This window comes from Mustelus asterias, chromosome 6 (assembly GCF_964213995.1).
Source record: "Mustelus asterias chromosome 6, sMusAst1.hap1.1, whole genome shotgun sequence".
NCBI classification, from domain to species: Eukaryota; Metazoa; Chordata; class Chondrichthyes; order Carcharhiniformes; family Triakidae; genus Mustelus; species Mustelus asterias.
Window position 1 is genome coordinate 113701148 of NC_135806.1, and position 24804 is coordinate 113725951.

Sequence of the window (24804 nt, forward strand, 5' to 3'; positions counted from 1 at the left end):
ACTGATATATATGCATCTCCTGTTCCTCCAGTCGTTATATAGACAGCTGTCTGCAGTGAGGTGGAGAATATGTTCTTTAGAAATGCCATATTACTACAATTGTGGAATTGCTAGATGGATCATGTGTGAATCACCAATGAAATATAACACATTCACATTGCACCCAGTAAATACAGCAGTCTGTTCTCCCATAAATGTTGCTGCCAAATTGGGTATGACAAAGCATTAAACAAATGAGGGGGAAAAAAAGAACAAAGATGGAAAACCCATTAAAAATCAGAACATATAGGGAGACATCACTTTAGAAATGTTCAAACAAGTGACAAGCAGTTAAGAATCACAAGGCAGGGTGTGTGAAGAAAAAAGAGGATACATTAATGTTAAGTACGTGCAGATTAAGGTACACTTTAAAAAATACTGTATGGACAAAGGTATGTATATCATTGTTGAATGAGGTAAGCTTATCTTTTAGGTTAAATTAGCAGCCCAAATTCCTGTAGAAATTGTGTGGATAATTGGGACCGGGCATGAGTTGGAATATATAAATAGGACGCTGTTAAGTTTTGGTTTTTAAGATGAGCAAATCATAAAATAAAAAGTGAAACGGAGCAGTCTTCACTATTAAAAAGGTAACACTCATTCAGAATTGTAAGTGGCTTCTTTATTTTCCCATTAAATTAGATTTTATTTTGCAATGCCATTTCAGCAGATCTAACCACACTATTGGATACTGCACACCAACCCTTGCCATTTCTGAATAAATTTGACTTGTTAATGCAGCAGGCTTTGTTTACCAAGCAAAATCTGCTAACAACAAATATGGTTCAATTATCATGTCCGAAATGTTCGCGGAGCTGGCTCTATAGTTCACCAGCTTCAATAATCCTCCAGGTTTTTAAATCCAATAAAATCAAATGAGTGAGAAAAGCCATCAGCCCGTTAAAGTCGAAAGACATGCCATCTCATCTACAGAGAAACAGACCATTTCCATGTCTAGGCTGAAAAGCTGTCTGCACAGGGGATAGTACTATTCTATTTGATTTATGGTATAATAGTGTGACAAATGATGACAAAAATAAACTTTTACTGCAGTGAACTGCTCCTTTATTTATGAAATTTTGCCAAGTACTGAAATCTTTTATCTGCAAGTTGTACACGGAGTGGAAACGAGTGATTATGGTGCAGTAATAGTAATACAGTGATGGAGGCAGAGTCCGCTGTAAATGGATTGAGGTAAAATAACTACCGCACCATGATAAATGTGAACAGCGCTTTGCTGACAGATGATCTAACAGGTGTTCATAACAACTATATAAGAGGATTTATTTATGACTGGCCACAGCCGCAGTACTGTAAATCAACTGAAGCAGCTGTACACCAGCAAACACAAGTCCCTGATGTAACAACTACACAAGAACAGGGGGAAAAATACTGTTTGGAATCCTAATCATTAAATAATTACTGCACAGAGATATACCAAATCCAGTTACAGCACTCAATGCCCCAGAAATAAATTCTAAGATGGGAACCTGTTTACCCATTTGGAAATTTAATAAGCATTTTACTTCCAAAACAAGTGGAGGAGGAAGAAAATAAACAGCATTACAAGCATCTCCAAGTACTGTTAGTGACTATTCTCTATAGACTAACAATAGTAATTGGAAAATTGGCACATAATCAAGATTAAGCTGCAAGTAGGCTGTTCCATAATCTGCCATTTCCCCCTTTTACTTTGAACTGAAAAAAGGCCAATAGGATTTACACATTATTTCCCAATTTATACCAAAATAAAATTATAGTTCAATCACAAACTGTACTTTCCCCCCCTTTATGATTCAGGAAAGCTTTAGTCTCCAAGAAATTACAATTTGCAACAGTCATCCAGGAAGATGTAAACAGTCTTAACTACTAAACTTTGAAAGCTTTACTTATCAGAAATATAACTGGTAAAAAGTCACTTTTATGCACTGTGTTTTACAACCAGTTACCACATTGAAGCACAGATTCTGTTCTACTCAAAAGCATGTCAATATTTTTCAGTTCCTAGGATACCATAATTCACACCATTACAAAAGGGCAAGGAGAGGTCAACAAGGTTATTTCTCCCCTTTCTTTTAACCTTGCCCCACTTGCATAGTTGTGACTCCTTTCCGAGCTTCTGCAATGCTGACGACAAGCCAGCCACTAGGAGGTGCATCAGAACAATTTGAAGCAAGGTCTTGAATGGAGGAGGTGGAATCGGATGGAAACTGCACTCTCCTTCCAAACGTGGAAGTGAGGGTGTGTGTACAGATCACAGGAATGACAAAATTCTTGCAACATGCAGTTTGGGTATGGCCATTTTTCAGAATAAGTTTTGTGTTAGGATATGAGTTGTACCCAAATCATCAATCTACCCTTCCCATTTACACACCAGCTACTCTGCATTTCTGGCAGAAGCTGTTTTAACTTCAGGTGTCCAGTGTTCAGCTTTCTTCATGGCAATCCCAGAACTGAGGGCATCATATCTGATTGTGCTATGTAAACACACAAAACAAAATACTGAGATCAGCCTTCCCTATCATAAATGGCTAAAAGGGCATTTATAGAGCACAAAGGAAAGCAGTAATCAAAAAGGTGAAACTTTTTTTTGGCAAAAGGTATCTTTCTTTGGATGAATTTTATCCTTAATTTTGGACCAATACAAGACTCCATTCAGGGGAGGGGTTGGCACTAGAAAATATTATGACACTACCATCTTCATCCAATTAACAGACACCCTTTCACGAGTTCTACAATAAACTCACAAACACACCAAATGGCTGGACATTGATTCTCTTGCGACCATCCTCACTTTTCAAATTAATTTCTTGGAAACTACATGAAACGTTACAGCGAAAATGCTTTATAAGCAGTGGTTCCACACACCTCTGGAGAAAGCTGATGCAAGAAGAAAAGGTTACAATGTTAACTTACATTCAATGTTCACCCATTCAAAAGAGAAAACACCCTCAACACCATATTGAAGCCATACAATGGAAGATCTGGCCATTTCTAATTCCAGCAGCTCAACATTAGGTTAGTTACTTGGGATTGCGCTGTTTTCATGGCAAGCAAAAGAAAAGGATTGTGTTAAAGTACATAATGGAATTTCAAAGCAGATTTGAACAAGAGTATAACCTTGTGGTTTACATAGTACTGATAGATGAAGGGGAATCTATTACAAAGGAAAAGTGACAGCAGTGGCTGGCCAGCATACTGCTCGCCAGATACTTGCTTGCAGAGGTATCCTGGTCACTCTTGAGACAGCACAGACTTCAGCTCCCGCAGCAGCACTGAACCAATGACAGACTTTTCCGTGTTTATACTCAGTTGCATTGTTGATCCTTCCTTCACTTCTACTGTGATTAGTACCAAAGCTCCACTGTTCACAGTTTTTGCTGCAAACCTGAAAAATAAAACTCAGGAATTATTTTCAAAATAAAAATAAAATCAAGCCTACTAAAATACTCTCTGCCCTCTCCCCATCCACCACAACCCAACATGTAATCGCAAGTACTTGCAGATCTCGCACAGCATATTGCATCCTGCAAATTCAGACAACAGTGGAATATCTTCACTCAAGCATAGACTAGACAACAAGTTAAAATGATCCTCCGTAAACTACTGGTGTAAAGTCTGCTTCATCTAGTTCTGGAAAAACAATGTGCTGAACACATACCTGAAACTGTCACCCCGGTTTTATAGATAGACATGGCCACACATGATCATTTATTCTGGCACTCTACAAAGTTCTAGGACCTGCATTATCATTCTAGCTATTGGTTGGCTCGTATCCTACGTCACAACAGTGATTTCAAAAGTATCTCATTAGCTGTAAAACACGATGGGATGTCCTGCACTTGTGGAGGGTGCTGCATAAACGCAAACCTTGTTTGCTTTGATGACCTGCCAGTTGTAAAGTCCAGAAAATTCAGGTGGACAATGCATTCATATTGTTTGAAGATTAAAAGCACCAGAATTAGGAAATCTTTCTTTCCTTATTTACACACCATGATACTATAGGAGAATATCTTTTAAGTCACGGAAATTCAGGATAAGTTGGTTCCTGCAAAGAAGCAGCAGTATTAGCAGCCAGAGGTAATTTTACAAGGTACTCGTGCACACGGTGGTCAAACATAGTAAACAAGTTGCTTTCACCTGGAAATCGTACAAATATTACCTGAGCCTGATTGAAAGATGCACCAGGAGAGGCTGTGTAATGACCGTCACCCTACCCCAGGCTTTGTTTAACCCTGCATGATGGGCAACAAGGAATAATACATTGCAGCATCCGCCTGCTGATTGGGGATTGGTTTCCTATGAGAATTCAACTGAGCAAACTTCTGAAATTGCTCCACGACAGACAAGAGTCTAAAGCTAGGTTGCTGATCTTAGTGGATGAATGCCTAAGTTTAGTATGGCGTTCCTTTGTTATCGCAGCGAGCAAGTTGCCATAATGGAATGAGTAATTGCATAAAAATAATAGATTAAACATAGTCATGCGAGTGTGTCAGTTCACTAATACGAACAACAGTAATGCGCATGGTTTAATAACTTGGGCTTGACGCAGACCCGCATAATGAAAGCCTCTGTCGGTGAAATAATAGGATATAAATTTCTTGTTCCAAGTGAAACTGGGAAATAACATTTGAGATCTCTACCAAATGGTAAATATTCAATTATTAAATATGTTCAAGCCAACATAGTTTTGTGAAAGGGAAATCATGTATGACAAATAGGTTCTTTTAGGATGTAACCAGCAGGGTGGATACAAAGTACCAGTAGATGTAGCATACTTGGATTTGCAAAGGGCATCTGATAAGGTGACAGGTAAAAGGTTAACTGCACAAGAGTTCATGGTGTTGGGCATAATATATTAGCATGGATAGAGGATTGACTAACCAACAGGAAACATAACTTGTCATTTTCAGATTGGCAAACTTAGTAGTGGAATGCCATAGGGAAAGTGCCGGGACTTCAACTATTTATAATTGATATCAATGAATTAGATGAAGGGTCTGATTGTATTTTAGCCAAATTTGCTGATGATACAAAAGGTGGGTAGAAAAGCAAGCTGTGAGAATACACAAATCTGCACAGGGATATTGATAGGTTAAGTAAGTGGGCAAAAATGGCAGATGGAGTATAATGTTGAAAAATGTGAGGTTGTCCACTTCGGAAGAAAGAAAAGAAAAGCAGGTTATCCGAATGAAGAGAGACTGCAGAGTGCTGCGGTTCAGAGGGATCCGGGCATCCTTGTGCACCTTAATCACAAAGTTAGCATGCTGATACAGCAGATACTTAGGAAGGCAAATGGAGTGTTGGACTTTACTGCGAAGGGGAGAGTTAAAAAAAGGGGAGTCTTACTACAACTGTATAGGGCATTGGTGAGACTGCACCTAGAGTGTCTAGTTTGGCTTCCTTACTCAAGGAGGATTTAAATACCTACATTGGAAGCAATTCAGAGAGGTTCACTCGACTGATTACTGGGACAAAGGTGTTCTCTTAGGAGGAAAGGTTGAGCAAGTTGGGCCTACTCATTGGAGTGAGATGTAACCTTATTTAACCAAAGGATCCTGAGGGGGTTTGACAGGGAGGATGTTTTCTCTTAGAACCATAGAGGATTACAGCATGGAAACAGGCCCTTCGGCCCAACTTGTCCGTGCCCCCCTTTCTTTTTTAAAACCCCGAAGCTAATCCCAATTGCCCGCATTTGGCCCATATCCCTCTATACCCATCGTACCCATAGAAACATAGAAAAACTACAGCACAAACAGGCCCTTCGGCCCACAAGTTGTGCCGAACACATCCCTACCTTCTAGACCTACCTATAACCCTCCATCCTATTAAGCTCCATGTACTCATCCAGGAGTCTCTTAAAAGACCCTATTGAGTTCACCACCACCACAGACGGCAGCCGATTCCACTCGCCTACCACCGTGTGTGAGAAAAACTTACCCCCAACATCTCCCCTGTACCTACTCCCCAGCACCCTAAACCTGTGTCCTCTCGTAGCAGACATTTCCACCCTGTGGTACCCATGTAGCTATCTAAATGCTTTTTAAAAGACAAAATTGTACCCGCCTCTACTACTACCTCTGGCAGCTTGTTCCAGACACTCACCACCCTGAGAGAGAAAAAATTGCCCCTTTGGACACTTTTGTATCTCTCCCCTCTCATCTTAAACCTATGCCCTCTAGTTTTAGACTCCCTTACCTTTGGGAAAAGATATTGACTATCTAGCTGATCTATGCCCCTCATTATTTTATAGACCTCTATAAGATCACCCCTCAGCCTCCTACGCTCCAGAGAAAAAAGTCCCAGTCTATCCAGCCTCTCCTTATAACTCAATCCATCAAGTCCAGGTAGCATCCTAGTAAATCTTTTCTGCACTCTTTCTAGTTTAATAATATCCTTTCTATAATAGGCTGACCAGAATTGCACACAGTATTCCAAGTGTGGCCTTACCAATGTCTTGTACAACTTCAGCAAGACATTCCAACTCCTGTATTCAATACTCTGATCGATGAAACCAAGCATGCTGAATGCCTTCTTCATAACTCTGTCCACCTGTGACTCCACTTTCAAGGAGCTATGACCATGTACTCCTAGATCTGTTTGTTCTGTAACTCTCCCCAATGCCCTACCATTAACTGGGTAAGTCCTGCTCTCGCTCAATCTACCAAAATGCATCACCTTGCATTTGTCTAAATTAAACTCCATCTGCCATTCGTCAGTCCACTGGCCCAATTGATCAAGATCCCGTTGCAATTGGAGATAACTTTCTTCACTGAGCACTGTGCCACCAATCTTAGTGTCATCTGTGGGGGAATCTAGAATTTGGGGGCACAGTTTAAAAATTAGTCTTCCATTTAAGTTGGAACAGGGGAGCAATTCCTTATCTCAGCAGGTAGTTAGACCTTGGAATTCTCTACCAGAGAGCAGTTGAGGCTGGGTCATTGAATACATTTGAGATGGAATTTGACAGATGTTTGACTGAGAAAGGAGCCAAGAGTAATTGGGGACAGACAGGAATGTGGAGTAAAAGTCACAATCAGATCAGCCATGACCTTACTGAATGGTGGAACAGGCTTGATGGGCTGAATGGTGATGGACTAAATAGCCTCGTGCTGTTACGATCTGGGTTCATCCATATCCCTTTTTCCCCTCTGGTACTCTACTCTGTACAGCCGAGGAGGATTGAAAGACTTGCAATTTCCACCCTGACTTCCCTCACTATCTTCAGACGAATGTGATCCGATCCTGATTACTTGGGCGGCACGGTAACACAGTGGTTAGCACTGCTGCTTCACAGCTCCAGGGACCTTCCCGGCTTGGGTCACTGTCTGTGTGGAGTTTGCATATTCTCGTGTCTGCGTGGGTTTCCTCCAGGTGCTCCGGTTTCCTCCCACAGTCCCAAGATGTGCAGGTTAGGTTGATTGGCCATGCTAAAATTGCCCCTTAGTGTCCTGAGATGCGTAGGTTAGAGGGATTAGCGGGCAAATGTGTAGGGATATGGGGGTAGGACCTGGGTGGGATTGTGGTTGGTGCAGACTCGATGGGCCAGATGGCCTCTTTCTGCACTGTAGGGTTTCTATGATTAATAACTGCAGCCAGCCTAATATTTTTTTTAAAAATCAATTTTTAGCCCAGAGCTTCAACAATCTCCTCTACAATTTGGGCAGCTTTTTTGCCTTGCTAAAGAAAAATGCAAAGTACTCCTTCAGTACCTCTGTCTCAATGTGCAAATCCCCTTTTTAATCCCTGCTTGGCTCCATCTCTTATACTACACTTCACAATTTATATGCCTGTGGAAGACCTTTGGATGTTCCTTTTAGCTGGCTGCCAGTCCCTTCTCATACTCTCCCTTTGCTTCTAATTTATTTTTCACTTCTCCAAGCTTTCTATATTCAGCCTGGTTCTCACTTTTATTATTCTGACATTTGATATGAACACCTGCTTCATCTCATCTTCTACCTATTTCGCTACCGAGGGAGCTTGGGCTTTGGTTGTCCTATCTCCCTTGTGGGAATGCATCTTAACCATACCCAAGCTATTCCCCTTTTAAAGGTTCTGTTACAGTTTTGCCTGTCTATTATTGACTCCAATATACTTGGACCAGATCCACACTTAACATATTGAAACTGGCCCACAATGGATTATTTCTACTTTGGCTTTCAGGCCCTTTTTCAAAATTAATCTAAACCTTGATGCAATAATCCTGTCCTCTAAATGGCCCGCTGCTGTAACTTGATCCACTTAACCCACTTTGTTCACCAGAATTAGAGCCAGCAGTGCTTGTTTTCCTGATGGAATGGTAAGAGGCAGAGAAAACTCTCTTGAACATGCTTCAGAAACTCTTCCCCCTCTCTAACCTTCACCCTATTCCTATCCCAGTCTATTTTAGAATAAAGAAAGTCTATTATACCTACTCTATAGTTTTCGGACCTCTATAATTCCCTACCAAATTTGTTCCTCTACATCCTTCCCATTCGTGGCTGGTCTTTAGAATTCTCCTGGTAAAGGCACCTTTATTGTTTCTTGGCCTAACCCAAATAAATACTGCCTTTGTCCACTCTAGGACATTCTCTCTCTCCAGTTGTATAATAGTCTCCCTCCTTAATCAATACTGCCACCCCTCATCCTCTTCCCTTTCCTATCTTTCCCGAATGTCTCGAGTCCAGGAATAATTAATACCCAACCCAGCTCTTCAAGATAGTTTTCTGCAACCACATCATCACATTCCCATGCACAGTAAACCTAATTTAATCCTGACTACATTTTGGACACCATCTAATATTTCATTATTTATTACTCTTATGTTTTGTCTCTCCCAGTTCTTTGTGCACCTTGGTTTTCCCTCTAGAACAGTGGTTCCCAAAGGGTGCGGCGCGCCACACTGGTGCGGCGAGAGAGGATGGCAAGTGTGGCAGGAAGATTCAAGGACAATCAAATAAACATTTAAACATGGTTTAAACAAGCATTGTTTTATACTTTCTGGATGTCCCATGATCATATTATAAAGTAGTTGTGTTCTATGTTATGAATCAGGCACTGCTAGGAGTTGTTTTTGAATGTATTTCTTATCAATAAAAAATTCGGTGTGGCGCGAGCAAATTTTTATTCCGAAAGTGCGGCCCAGTGAAAAAAGTTTGGGAACCACTGCTCTAGAACAAAGTACAGCACAGGAACAGGCCCTTCGGCCCTCCAAGCCTGATTATGATGCCATAACTAAACTAAACAAAAAACCTTCGGTCCTCACTCAGTCCGTATCCATCTATTTCCTCCCCATTCATGTACCCATCTACATGCCTCTTAATTGCTAATGTGCTTGCTTCCATCGCATCCTCTGACAGCATGTTCCAGGCACCCACTACTGTGTGTGAAAAACTTCCCCTGCGCATCTCCCTTAAACCAACCCCCCCCCCCTCACCTTCAACCTGTGCTCCCTTGTAATTGACACTTCCACCCTTGGAAAAAGCTTCTGACTATCCATCTTGTCTATGCCTCTCAATTTTGTAGCCCTCTATCAGGTCTCCCCTCAGCCTCTGTCTTTCCAGTGAAAACAATCCTAGTTTATTCAACCTCTCCTTATAGCCAATACCCCCGAGAGTAGGCAACATCCAGGTGAACCTTCTTTGCGTCCTGCCGATAATGTGACCAGAACTGCACGCAATACTCCAAATGTGGCCGAACCAAGGTTTTATATAGCTGCAACATGATTTCCCAACTCAACGGGACCCAGCCGATGAAAGCATGCCATATGCCTTCTTAATCACCTTGGCCACCTGTGTTGCCACTTTTAGGGAACTGTGGACCTGCATGCCCAGATCCCTCTATATGTTAATGTTCCTAAGGGTTCTGCCATTTACAGTATAATTCATGCCTAAATTTGATCCTCCAAGATCACCTTGCATTTGTCCAGATTAAACTCTATCTGCCATTTCTGTGCCCAAGTCTCCAATCGATCTTTATCCTATTGCATCCTCTAACAATCCCCGGCACCGTCAACAACTCCACCAATCTTCGTGTCATCCGCAAATTTACTAATCAGACCACCCACATTTCCCCCCATCATTTATATATATTAACAGAGGTCCCGGCACTGATCACTGCGGAACACCACTAGCTACAGATCTCCATTCTGAAAAACACCCTTCCACCGCTACTGTCTTCTATAACCAATCCAGTTCTGTATCTTTCTAGCCAGCCCACCCCAAATCCCATGTGACTTTAGTTTTTGTACCAGTCTGCCACATGGGACCTTTTCAAATGCCTTAACAAAGCCATCCATAGCCCTTCCTCAATTATCTTTGTCACCGCTTCAAAAAACTCAATCAAGTTGGTGAGCCATGACCTTCCCCATACAAAACCACGCTACTCGTTACTAACGAGTCCATTTTCTTTCAAATATGCATATATCCTCTCCCTCAGTATTTTCTCCAAAAGCTTCCCCACCAATAACATCGGGCTCACTGGCCTATAATTTCCAGGATTATCCCTGCTTCCTATCTTAAACAAGGGAACAACATTGGCTTTTCTCCAGTCTCCAGTTCCCATCCTCCTGCCAATTTAATTTAAACCCTCCTCAATAACATTCACAAACCACCCTGCAAGAATATTGGTCCTAGCTCTATTCAACCCACCCAACCTGTGCAAGTCCCATCGCCCAAGAACCAGTCCCAAGGTCCCAGGAATCTAAACCTCTGCCTCCGGCACTCTCTCTCCAGTCACACATTCATGTGCCCTATCCTAATTCTATACTCACTGGTGCATTGCACCAGGAGTAATCTGGAGATTACTACCCGTGAGGCTTTCCGGGTTTTATAAATAGGGGTATGTGCAAATTGATTGCAGCATCACACCCGAGTCTCCAAGTCCAATTTGCCTCAAAATCAAGGCAAAGCTATACTTCCTCTTCACCTAGCTCCTTTGAAGTTAACCCTTCTAATGCCCCCCTCAGTCTCCTATGAACCCCCCCCCCCCCCACCCCGAGCCTAGAATATTCCAACTCACAAACAAAATCCTCACCATCCATCTCTTCACTGTTGATAAATCTATCAACATCTTGACCGAAACTAACTAATGATGCCATCTCCCTTTTGGCTGGCTACACAGTCCATTACCTGCCCATTCCAACCAACCTCCATGAACATATTTCTTCTTGCCAAATCCAACCGAGGTCTCTCTCCCGATTTCTTCCTCTACCTCTCGGAAAATCCTTGCGCTCTTGAGCGGCATACCAAGTTCCTCATCGAGATCGCCTCCCCTGCATCTGATGGGTTGAATGGCCTCCTTCTATGGGACTTAATAGGCTGGAGGGTTATAGGTAGGCCTAAAAGGTAGGGATATGTTCGGCACAACTTGTGGGGCCGAAGGGCCTGTTTTGTGCTGTAGTTTTCTATGTTTCTATGCTGGAACAACCAAGACTCTATAACATCTCATCCTTGGTAAGTTCAACCTGTACCTAAACCCACTTGCTCTCTGTCCCCTGACCTTCTGGCTCTGCTTTCTTACTCTCTCATATTTCACAAACTTATCTATCCATTGTTACCTCGTCTCTTGGAAGTCTGTCCACTTCTGGCTTACCAACATGACTGTGGCTATCACAGTTAACAGACGGAAGCCCTACCTAAAATTCATTCACATGATGTTGGCATTGCTGGCAAGGTAATGTCCACCTTCTAAATTTGGCTTGATTACTCGGAACAACACCTGTTCCTCCTTCAGCTACTCCAGGATCATCCTTTGGACAAAAACTACCCATAGTTCCTCTTTTTCATGATGAATTGCCTTCTCATACATTATTCCTGCTCCCTCTAATACCAATGGAAGAAAGTTTATAGATTTGTCTCTGCAACAAATAGCGATGAGCGGCACGGTGGCACAGTGGCAAGCACGGCTCTCTCACAGTTCCAGGGACCTGGGTTTGATTCCTGGCGTGGGTCAGTGTGTGTAATTTGCACATTTTCCCCGTGTCTGCGTGGGTTTCCTCCGGGTGCTCCGGTTTCCTCCCACAGTCCAAAGATGTGCGGGTTAGGTGCATTGGCTATGCTAAATTGAACCTCAGTGTCCCAGGATGTGTAGGTTAGCGGGATAAATGTAAGGGGTTACGGAGATAGGGCCCAGGTGGGATTGTTGTTGGTGCAGACTTGATGGGCCGAATGGCCTCCTTCTGCACTGTAAGGTTTCTATGACCCAGCAGCTACCTGTGCCATATCCTTACCTTAATCACTTTCGTAACCATGGCCAAGAAAGTAACACTCTGAGTCCAGAAGTTGTGGGTGCAAGGCTGACTCCAGTGACTGGAGCAGGAAATGAATATTCAGACCAACATTCCACTGCAGTACTGAGGGACTGTTGTAACGCGCGAGGTCCCATCTTTCAGACAAGATGTTCAATCGAGATCCTATCTGCTCCTGTAGATGATTGTAAAAGAACCCAATGCACCATTTTGAAGAAGAGTTCTCTCCTGTGTCCTAACCAACATTTATTCCTCAACCAATATCAAAACATGGATGATTATCTTATTGCCCTTTGTGAGACCTTGTTGTGCACAATGGGCTGCTACATTTGCCACAACTGTGACTAGCCTTCAAAAGTATTGGAAGTCAAGTCTTTTTCTCCTCTGCTGCTCCTAAAATCTTCCAATCACTCTGGTGTTCACCATGGTACAATCTCTCTGCCATTGCTCAGACTTCTTTAAAGTTTTGATCACACCATTTTCTTCTGTGCCTTGGTAACATCAATGTTCATCTTTCTTGTGCAGCTTATTTGCTGTGGTGCAGGCCATACATTGCATTGGTCATTAGTCATATGCACTTGCAGCAAGCCATTGTGACTAGGGGCAGAAATAATGCTGAGAATAGGAATTATCCCGACAGTATGCAGTAATCAACACCGTTTCCGTTTGCAGCACGATTCAGATAGAAGCAGGACTGAAGAAATGGCTGATAATGAAGGAAAGGAAGGAAGGAAGGAGGCAGTGGCTCAGGTTACAAACACATAACAATCATGTAGTTACAAAAATTCACCGGTACCAAGAAAGTGTAGACCAAATATTAAAAGGGTACAATTATATACCAATACAGGCACTGAAGAACATATAAAACACACTCATTGATGACCTGAGCACCCATGTGTGAAGAATGAGGAATTAGATCCATTATGTACAGGGGCACCTGGCGAGGGGAGTGGAAGAGGCAGGAACATGGGAACCAACTCATCAGCATTTGGGGTTTTGTTGACCTGTTGAAAATTCAAGAGTCATCGTTTCTTTTTGTTTAAGACATGGTTAAATGTATCATTTCTAATATAGGAAACATAGTTCAGTTCCTCAATGAAGTGCTTAAATTATTAAATTTATATGTTCTTCAGTGCCTGTGCATATTGGTTTATAATTTTAATATGATTTTGCCTTTCTTTTAATAGCCCATTTAACACTTGTGTTACCTGCTGAATTTATCTATTTGATTGTTACATGTTTTTAACCTGAACACTTAGCCTTTAAATGAATTTTTCAATATAGGCTACACTGCGATCCAACTATCGGGCTGCAAACGCTTTTTAAAAATGAAATACTATTAGTAATAGAATAATTTAAAATTTCACGGGAAAGCCTTTTCCGCAGAAACGTGCCCTGATCCCATTTGGTCCCTCGTATGTTTTGTTTTGTCTGCCTGCTTACCCTCTTCATGACCGCTGAGGAAGAACCTGCGTGGTTGATGACTGCTACCCTGGTACAGTTCTTTCACGCCCTGGTAAGAGCACAACTTGTAGCAAAGCATTTAAACAAGCTGGCACTGCCAAATTATTTGAATATTCTTCACATATCTCAAGACAACCAGAACTGTTCCCGCAGATGTTTGTCCCAGGATCCCTTGCCAGAACTGCAATATGGCGCACAGTGATGATCTAATCTGCCTATTGCTGTGACAAGACTGAAGGTTTTGTTTTAATTTCATCCTTGAGAATTGCAAAGTAGAGAACACCTTTAAAGCTTGGGAGAAAAACCTGCCACAACATTGAAGATCCGGGGTTTTGACAGGAGATGGAAAACCCATTACAACATCCATGTGCATAGTAAGCACATAGTTTCCCTGCAACCAATCACCATAGCCTTAGGTATGTGGAAGATGCTTAAATGAAGATATTTGGTTATGCCCTGCGCCCCATTTTTCATTCAATCCATTCAACATAATGGAAAGGTACATTTCATTCTAATGCACAGACAATTTAGTGTGAGGGGCCCTTAAATATTCCCTGTGATGTCACCTGCAAGGCCAAAACTGGGCCTTGCAGCTAACATGGAAATTGGCTAAAGAGTTCTTACAAAACCCAATACAATCCAACTATTAGAGGCATATCTGTTTCTTTGTTAGGAATGGGGAGGCGTCCCTCTCTCCAACCCTATCACTATTCTCATGTTATAGAAGTAAGATTATGAGAAGAGTCTTACTGTGAAAACAATTTAAGCTCCATCATTGCAAATTATTCTTGTGAGCTGCAGTATCAAAGTGTTAACTAGTAGGTTTGCAAATAAACTTGAAATGAAAAGGCCAATACTTATATAAAAGAAATTGCTTCCATCTCTCTTATTGTATTAACCAATCTTAGCTGTAATAAAAACAGAAAGTTCTGCAAATGCTCAGCAGGTAATGTCTAATATTCAACTGTAATATTGGTACAACAGTAATGTGCCTCAGCAGAACCCTAGTGAGGGGTAAGGAGCATTCGCCACAGCTCTAGTAACCTGGCTGCTACCTGCAGGAAGTAACAATGCACACACAATTCAAAGTTTGGATCAGGATTTTAGTAATGTCACTCGTTGTTCAGGTCTACATATGAAGAATAGCCACCATGGCACCTGGAGATGGGTACGTGAGCCTAGCACAAATCACAGACAGCAGGACTGGAGGGAGAGGCAAAAAGAAACTCAGGATATAAACAAAGAGAAGCTTTCCAGTGCTTTTCAGGGAAAATACTGGCATACAGATTTCCATGAACTCCTGGACAATATCCAGGCTTGGGCTGACAAGTGGCAAGTGACATTCACACCGCACAAGTGTCAGGCAATGATCATTTCCAACAAGCGAGAATCTAACCCACTGTCCCTTGATTTCAATGGCATTACCACTACCGAATTCCCCACTCTCAACGTCCTGGGGGTTACCATTGTCTAGAAGCGGAACTGAACCGGCCATTTAATACTGTGGCTACACAAGAGCAGGTCAAAGGCGAGGAATCCTGTGGTGAATAACTCCCCTCCTGACTCCCCAAAGCTTGTCCACCGACTACAAAGCACAGGTTAGGAGTGTAATAGAATACTTCCCACTTGCCTGGATGAATGCAGCTCTAACAACACAAGAAGGCTGACACCATCCAGGACAAAGCAACCCACTTGGTTGCTACTCTATCCACAAACATTCACTCCTTCCACCACCTACGCACTGTGGCAGCAGTGTGTACCATCTAAAAGATACACTGCAGCAACTCAGCAAGACTCCTTAAATAGCACCTTCCAAACTCGAGATTGCTGCCATCTAGAAGGACAAGGGCAGCAGATACATGGGAACAACACCACCTGCAAGTTTCCCAACAAGCCATTCATCATCCTTGGAAATAGATTATCATTCCTTCACTGCCACTGGTTCAAAATCCTGGAACTCCTGCCCCAACAGCACTGTGGGTGCACCTACACCACTGGGACTGCAGTGGCTCAAGAAGACAGCTCACTACCACCTTCCAAAGGGCAATTAGGGATAGGCAATAAATGTTGGCCTAGCCAACAACACCAATCCTAGAATAAATGGAAAAAATCTCTATAAGAGGTAAGGTTGTGCTCAGAGAGCTTTCGAATCCCCACGTAAGATGGGGCAAAGAAAATGCCAAATACCAAATGTAATCTTTAATCAAGTGCAGTTAATTTCTTTCATGTAGAAGTAATCTCCTTGTGCAATGTTTAGACTTCTGACATGAAGCAGTTCTTTAGCCTATGACTAGTAGAAATACTGCTCTATCAATGAATACTGCCAGCAGCCCCCTCTTCTATTCCAAGTTCGAAACCAACAGTGAATCTCTCAATGAATAAACCATAGGGTGGCCACAGAAAACAATCCTTAAACCAACCAGAAGATACATCCTCTTTCAAAATTAATGGGACCTACAGCCAATGCAGGAGGCTGCAGAAAGGTAAGTTCATTGTTCCTAGGCCAATTACTCAGCCCCATCCAATAGAAGGGCAAAGTGAAACTGAACCCATAAATAGATTGAGATCAAATTGGAGAGATCTGCAAAAGCATGGTGCCAACATGGCAAAATTCATTGGAGGCACCCATTCTTCTTGTGTCAGTGAGTGTGAGCTTAATCATCCATGTAGGCTTTGCAATAGAACCCAAGAGTGTCCTTGCCAAACACACTGCGTTCTTGTGATATGCATTTTCTACTGGAGTCACTGGCTGACCAAAGAACTGGTCTTTACCTCCACAAATCTACATCAATGCAAATCATATCATAATCTTAAATTTATAACTAAGTCATCTGAACCTTGGCAAGACAATTTATTAAAAAAGTTTGAAAAGTTAAAGGCTTATTATAATATTGATGCGCAGTTTCCAATACACAATTCATAATACATAATTTTCAATGTCAACAGACCAGTGCACCACTTTTGAATCAAAAGCCGCACTACCAATTTGAGCAGAGCTTAGGCTAACACTTCAATGCAATAAGAGGTGTGTCTTTTGGATGAAACATTCAGATAGAAGTGAAAGATTTCATGGCCCTCTCTGAAGAGTAGGGGAGGTCTCCGTGTCCTGACCAACATTCCTCCTTAAACCAACATAAACACCACCAGATCATCCTCTCGTTCACTCATGACCTCCTGTGCCTAAATTGGTTGCGCCATTAAACTATGCAACAAAAGTGACTGCACTTGAAGAACTTTGAAGCATGCTTCGTAAATGCAAGTTCATTCTTTCAAAATGATTTTAATTTGTAAAAAGTTGCCTTAAGCAGCTTAAAGATGGAAAAGATTTGTTACTTAAGTCATCTGAAAATATGCATAATAGGGTTTAAAAACTCTGATTTTGATACGACTTCATTCCTAAACCACAGCAGGAATAGATGGAACTGTAGATGCCAGAAAAATACAACAAACTTTATTTTGGGCCTAATCTGGCACAGTTGAATTCCAAGACACTGGAAATCAACTAATTACATGGAATTAAAAGCCAAACTGTCCTCTTCAGCATTGCAATCGACTGAAAAGCCATTTTAGCCACAATAAACTTCTGTCAATCCTGCTAATTCTTTCTGCATGCAAAGCAAGTCACCAGGGAGAGAAGTGAAAGGAGGACAGTACAGTGCCAACAGCCGCCTGTCCTCCATGTCCAGAGAATCTCCTTTTGTTGTTACTGCAAAACAAAAAGTTGTCGCACATGGGTCTTTTGAAAACACTAACAAATGTAGAGCAGTCCCTGACCTACAGTGACCCCACTCTGCAGGCCGATCTCATTTTCCCCTTTCTGAATGACACGTGTCTGAATCAGAGCCATCTGCCTCAATTTGCACAACATCTTTAGCCACAATAGGTCCCAGTTAGCCCTGACAACAGCTCACAATACTCCAACATAAAACACTACTGGGCTGACAGCACGCCGTCGGCTATTGAACAGCAAACCAACTGGTCAGTGTCTCACATCTGACAATTAATGCAGGCCTTGCACAGTGCCTGTGGGAGTCCGCTGGGAGCTGCTTAATTATCACCACCACAAGAGAGGGAGTTTATCAGCAGATAATCAAAAACTTTCACTTCAGACATAATTAGAATATTAGCCACTTAAGCAGGAAACAGATTCTTTTTAAATGAGCTGCAATTTTCTTTCGGACATTTTACTGTGGCAACGTGATTTCCCATCAAACTGGGCATTTTTAAAATCTGAACTCAAATCTGCAACAGAAATATGTACTTTGCTTATCAATTTACCAAAAATATCAAATGATCTGAGGCTATATTTATAACAGGATAATATTGAAAGAGAGGATATTTCCAACTTAAGTAACAATTCATTAGAGTCTTTAATTTGATTTTAAAAGATAGAGCTAAATAACTCATAATGAACCACCTTAAACACCAATAAACCAGATCTAAATCCACTCAATAACCCATACAAGATCCCTGCTTAACAGCACTACAGTCTTGTTCTACCTACTGAAGAAGCAACTAAAATCTTGCAAAGAAATAATTGCAATGGCTTGGAAGATTACTTTCAATAATGCTTATCTTTTTATTCAATTAACAAGTTATTCTCATTACAGCTTAAAGCCATATTTTCTCTCAAGAACAACACGTTGTGACACATCCATTAGGAATAACAGATCAGCAGTTTAATGCTTTGTGTTTTACAGCCTGGGGGCTTGTTTTTGTAACAAAGTGCAGTCAAGCATGTTGTGGACACTTCATAATTGTTCATATTTACCAACTTGTCTCATGCACACTCATTTTTTAAATATGAGCAATGAAGGGAAAGATGATGATTCCAGAAATATGATGGAAGAAAGTACACAATTCCAAATGGAACTGTTGTATACCAATGTAGTCATAAAACGTCACATGTTCTGGAGCGAACTACACCTCAATTATTGTTCCACTTATGTTCTTCTGGTCTGCATATTTTTCTTCTTTATTCTTTCGTGGGTTGTGGGCTTCACAGGCAAGGCTAGCATTTGTTGCCCATCCCTCATTGGCCTAGAGTGGTTTGGTAGGCCATTTCAGAGAGCACTTAAAAGTCAACCACATTGCTGCGGCTCTGGAGTCACATGTAGGCTGGGCTCAGTATGGAAGGTAGATTTCCATCTCTAAAGGACATTAGTGAATCAGATGGGTTTTTACCACCAATGCCTTTACTTTCTCAGAAGACTAAGGAAATTTGGCATGTCAACTACGACTCTCACCAACTTTTACAGATGCACCATAGAAAGCATTCTTTCTGGTTGTATCACAGCTTGGTATGACTCCTGCTCTGTCCAAGACCGCAAGAAACTACAAAAGGTCGTGAATGTAGCCCAATCCATCACACAAACCAGCCTCCCATCCATTGACTCTGTCTACACTTCCCGCTGCCTCGGCAAAGCAGCCAGCATAATTAAGGACCCCACGCACCCCGGACGTTCTCTCTTCCACCTTCTTCCATCGGGAAAAAGATACGCAAGTCTGAGGTCACGTACCAACCGACTCAAGAACAGCTTCTTCCCTGCTGCCACCAGACTTTTGAATGGACCTACCTTATATTAAGTTGATCTTTCTCTACACCCTGGCTATGACTGTAACACTACATTCTGCACTCTCTCCTTTCCTTCTCTGAATGGTATGCTTTGGCTGTATAGCACGCAAGAAACAATACTTTCCACTGCATACTGATAAGTGTGACAATAATAAATCAAATCAAAGATTTGCTGTGGTCACTATTACTGAGACTATCAATTCCTGATTTTATAATTAGCTAAATTTAAATTACATCAGCTGGCATATACCTCGAATTTGATACTTTATTGCAACGTAATCTTTCTACTTCCTTTCCACTTGAAAATTGTGTTACACTTTCCTCTTACTGATAATCAACAGTTTGAAAACCAAATGAAGGCAGTTTGTAAATAGCTCGGTGGCTTAGATGAGTACCCCAATACAGAAATGTAGCATTTCCCCCAATTCACCAATCTTCTGGGTGAATGCCAATTACTATCAACTTAGAATCTTAGAAACCCTACAGCACAGCAAGAGGCCATTCGGCCCATCAAGTCTGCACCGACCACAATCCCACCCCGGCCCTACCCCCACATCCCTACACATTCACCCATGAATCCCTCCAACCTATGCATCCCAGGACACTAAGGGCAATTTTAACATGGCCAATCAACCTAACCTAATTAGGGACAGTTTTACACCGTAGGCCTTTGCCAAACAGTAACCGGATTGAGACTGAGCAAGTTGGACGATCAGCCATGATCGTGATGAATGGCAGAGCAGACTCAAAGGGCCAAATAGCCTCTTCCTGGTCCTATCGTCTTCTTCTATGTTTCAACCTCATTTCACAAAGGATTCTTAATACCCCTTACATCCCATTAGTCTGTGTTTGAATTGAGCCCAAATCCCCAAAGAGGAAAGTCTACCGCCTGTTCTTGAATTTTAAAAAAAATATAGAGTTAAGAATATAGTCTGCAAGTTATTATAAAATTCAAATCAACAGATTTTGTACAGTGTGCACAATACCAAACATCAATAATGCTAGGTAAATGCTCACAGCCTTTTACGTAAAATAGAACACTTGGTACTAAACTCGATTAGCATTGTGTCATCATATTTGCTGCATTTTTCCATTAAGCCTCATGTCTTTGTGATGACATGCTAATTTTATGATTCGACTTAGTGCAGCTGTTTTTAAAAAAATGCATTTTGGACTCCAGTTGTAAACACAATTCCAGTTTGAACCTAGTTTTGTACTACTTGTACACTCCTAAAGCAGCATAGCATCTGTATTATAATACTGCTGCTAGGATCACATCACACATCAAGTAATTTCAGTTCCAAATATAAAAAGATATGCAAGCAAAACATAATAACCTGCAAAAAATATGAGCTTAAACACAAACATTTTTCAGCGAGCTCCTCCGTTCCCCAGCTAACTCTCTCACTGTTGCCCCCAGATACTTTAATCTGGCAAGGTGGTCTCAACTGGGTTGTAGCTGTGATCAGCTTTCAGGACATGCTGTGCAGCATGCTATCCGGCAAACTGACCGAATATTCTTTGTTGAATGCGCTCATTTTTATGTGTGTTGGCTACCAGCAGCTGTGACAATGGCCCTCACAGGGTAACACTTTTTTTGACATGAATCCTTCAATTACTGATTGCTGAAGCAGACACAATCCTATTAGCAAGAAAGACGATCGCAGGATGCATTACCCTTCCCTAGTTGTACAAAAATAATTAGCCCAAAGTTGACAAATGTTGAACGAAACCACACAAAGGGTACAGGCAGGGCAAAAACAGCTTGGTGAAAAAGGGCTGGGGCGGGAGGCTGCAGAAATAAGATATCATAAATTAGGAGCAGACTGTTTATCTTGGTATTAATTAGAGCTGAAAGAAAACTTGTACCAGCAATTGCTTAGAAAAGCCTATATTTAAAATTGTAGCACAAATGTTAAATACAAAGGTTGCATTGCTAGACACGCAAAGACCAAAAGCTTTACCAATCTAATGTTATTCAAACATATTTTGTGAACGGCATTGAATTAAACCAAAATTCCCAAAACTGCAACTTTTAAACGTGGAAGCTTAAGCTGGGCAAGGGTGGAATAATTTTTATTCAAACTGGTGCCCTATGTTGCAGCAGGAAATGTCGACTTTTCAAAATGTGGTTTAGTGATTTTGACAAAAATGCAAACATGATGGCACGGCATCACAATAATTTTAATAAACTGCCTGCAGTGTATTTGCAAACTTAGATACTTCTGATTCCAACATCTCACCACATTCTGCAATGGATTCTGAAGTTTACTGATCCCGTCCCAAATAGAAGCAGTGTTGCCCCCTAATGGTTTAAATTTGAACATCAATCCCTTGTTTTAGTAATGTAATGGAATTTCTCTGTTGTTCGGAGCTCAAGACTAACACCTATTAGCAGGCAGTCAGTCATGGTATTATCAATCACAATTTTAAAAGTGCACAACATCACTACACATTGGGCAATTAATCTAAGCTCACCCATAACTTTCAACCACTTTACCTTTTTATTACATTTCCACATTTTATATAGAAGCAATTATCCTGATTTCTGAATTAGAAGCTGCTCCTTTGAAGCTACTGAATAAAAATCAGCCAACTAAACTATTAGTGCTTTAAAAGGTGGATAGGGTGAACAGTTTCCTGTCTGTATTGCTTTGTCATTGATAGCAAGTGAATTTGATAACCGGGAGATTTGGACTAGGTTTCCTACACAGAGCTATAGGAAAAATAAAACTGCATCAGGTTTGATTGCCTGACTTACATGGTTGACATAAAACCAAAGTTGAGATAGATTCAAGGCTAAAAGGTCTTCTGAATAACGGACTTGCATCACATATACATGATGCCCTTTATGTACAGATTCTACCTTATAATATTAAGAAAAGAATAGTTTAGACACAAGAAATTCAGCAGGGATTGTAAAATGAGCTCTCTCTGACTACAATACCTTAATTGTTGCAGTGTTGAACTCATTAGCCACGCTGCAATAGGCTTACACTTTATCAAGCCATAATAAAATTAGATGGGAGTTTAAGGAGAAGCACTCATCAAACTTAACCTGCACGATTTGTTTTGTCGTAGTTTAACCTTTCCATTCTTCAGATTTGCAGCAGTTTCCATGTGAATTGACAGGCAGTTTTTAGCTTTCCCAGATTCCGTCCTAACTGCTGCTGGAGAATTGCCTCCATCCAGCACAAAGGTAACGTGGCCAGGCAAGATCATCTGGCAAATTTTAAGCAAATTACTGTTATGGCAACTTGATAAGAATTAAAGAGATTAAATTAAGGGCAAATATTTCTCAATGAGCCTGAATATTTATTGCAATTTTCCCCACACATTTGAAACAGGTCAGTTAGGAGTAATAACTTAATATTTTTACTAGTTTTCAATGAGGAGGTTTAGGGATTATTTCAGGACCAAGTGGCGTGACCTCTGCTGGGCAAAGCATGTTCTCCAGATCGATTTTTCAGCACCCAGGAAGAAACAATTAAAAAAAAACACTTCCAGAAAAATTTCTAGCTCGCTGTAAATTGAACACTCAAGGCTTACAAATTCACCACATCGCAACACCACTGAAATATATAATGCACATATTATTCAGAAAGTCAGTTATAATCATAAGAGATTCATAGTACAGAAGGAGGCCATTTGGCCCATCGAGCCTATACCAACAACAAATCCACCCAGGCCCTATCCCTGTAACCCCACATATTTACCCTAACAGTCCCCCTGACATTAAGGGGCAATTTTGCATGGCCAAAGCACCTAACCCGCACATCTTTGGACTGTGGGAGGAAACCGGAGCACCCGGAGGAAACTCATGCAGACACGGAGAGAATGTGCAAACTCTACACAGTCACCTGAGGCTGGAATTGAACCCGGATTCCTGGTGCTGTGAGGGAGCAGTGCTAACCACTGTGCCATTGGTGAAGGTGGATACTGGATTCAATCAGTACAAAGTCATATTTATTTACAGAGTAACATTACAAGCACCAACTTCCTAAATCTAGCCCACATAACTTTAGAAGTGTCTTTATATTTGTGCTCAAGAGAGAGAACATGTTCTCTCCATCCAGCTCTCAAAGGAACCAGGTAACCTCATGAGTATCAATGCCCCAAGTGCTCCACCAGAGGTGAAAGATCAGCTCTATAAGGAGCTTGGTACTGCTGTCTGCAGAATGCCTAGGTTTGAACATTTATGCCTACTGGGGAATCCCAATTGGCACAAACCATGAGGAATGACCCTCTGACCTAGGACACCATGGCCTTGGAGAGATAAATGAGAACAAAGACTATTCGAGTTATGCTGCTGCACACATTTTGTGTAACCTTCTTTCAGAACAAACATGCCACAAGTATCCTGAATATCCAAGATCTGAATATTCAGCTGGATTTGATCAGCACCAGTTTTGACCCTCTGAACAGCATTCTTGACACACACAGCTACCACAGTGCTAACTGAGATACAGATCACTCCTGGTGTGCACGATGGTTAGGATGCAACCCTTGAAGTTTTTTAATTCAAGGCAGAAAGACTGTCCTTGTAGCATTGTCAGTCATTCTGCCTACCCAAATAAAAACCAACAGTTCAATCAAACAGGCGCTCTATGGAATTTTCATACAGTGTAAAAGCAAAATGAAACAAATGAGACACCATCTACAATACCGCATTCTCAACTGGAAGCAAGAGTAGAAAACTGCTGACTGGTGCAAGGCTAATGTCACAGTGATGGAAGCTGTCACTGAGGCCAAGTGGTCTGCTCTCTACTTAAGAGAAATCGGAATAAGAAAACCATGAATGCTCTAAGAGCCGCTTGAAGTAAAGTCCAACAGACTGCTAGGCAGTGCACCAATGACTATCGGTCACAACTCTGCCAGAATATCCAGATGTTCTTTGACATAGGGAATGCTAAGGGCACGACTGGAGGAATCAAAATGGCAACAGGTCCATTAGCAAAGAAAACGGCTCAATTGAAAACAAAAGGCAGGAGAGGTCATCCTCAAATCCAATAAACAGTTGGAGAGATGGGTGGAACACCACCTTGAGTTGTACTCTAGGTAAAACATTGTCACTGAGGGACTTCTGGACACCTTAGCAAGCCTGTGAGACAGAGCTGGATACTGAACCCACAATGGAGCTTTGAAAAGCTAGTAACTTGGGTAAAGCTCCAGGTGTTGACACTGTACAGCCTGAACTTAGCAAGCACAGGAGACCAGTGCTTGTACACCATCTGCATAAACATCACTGCCTCTGATGGAGGGAAGGGAGAGTGCCCCAGAATGTGTAGATGTTAAGATTGTGATCCTGTACAAGAACAAAGGCTACCACAACGATTGCAACTAAAGAAACATCTCTCTGTTGGGCATCTTGGAAAAAGTATTTGTCAATGTTGCCCTTCTCAGACTGCAGATCCTGTAAAATGTTTTTTTTGTTTGACTATCAGCATCGTCTCGCACCTTTGATGTAAAAGGACTTCCCAAGACACTTCCTAATCAGGCT

The 24804-nt window shown here is 41.5% G+C and overlaps 1 protein-coding gene across 2 annotated transcripts in view; it reads right to left on the bottom strand.

Moving 5' to 3' along the window:
- Positions 1 to 1078: 1078 nt before the first annotated feature.
- The window catches only part of ap3b1a (adaptor related protein complex 3 subunit beta 1a), a 253817-nt gene continuing 230091 nt past the window's right edge, over positions 1079 to 24804 (bottom strand). For both annotated transcript variants that reach the window (XM_078214962.1, XM_078214963.1), the window contains exon 27: positions 1079 to 3427. In XM_078214962.1, coding sequence (XP_078071088.1) covers positions 3274 to 3427 — 154 coding nt within the window. In that variant the 3' untranslated portion in view covers positions 1079 to 3273. The remainder of the gene's footprint in view (positions 3428 to 24804) is intronic.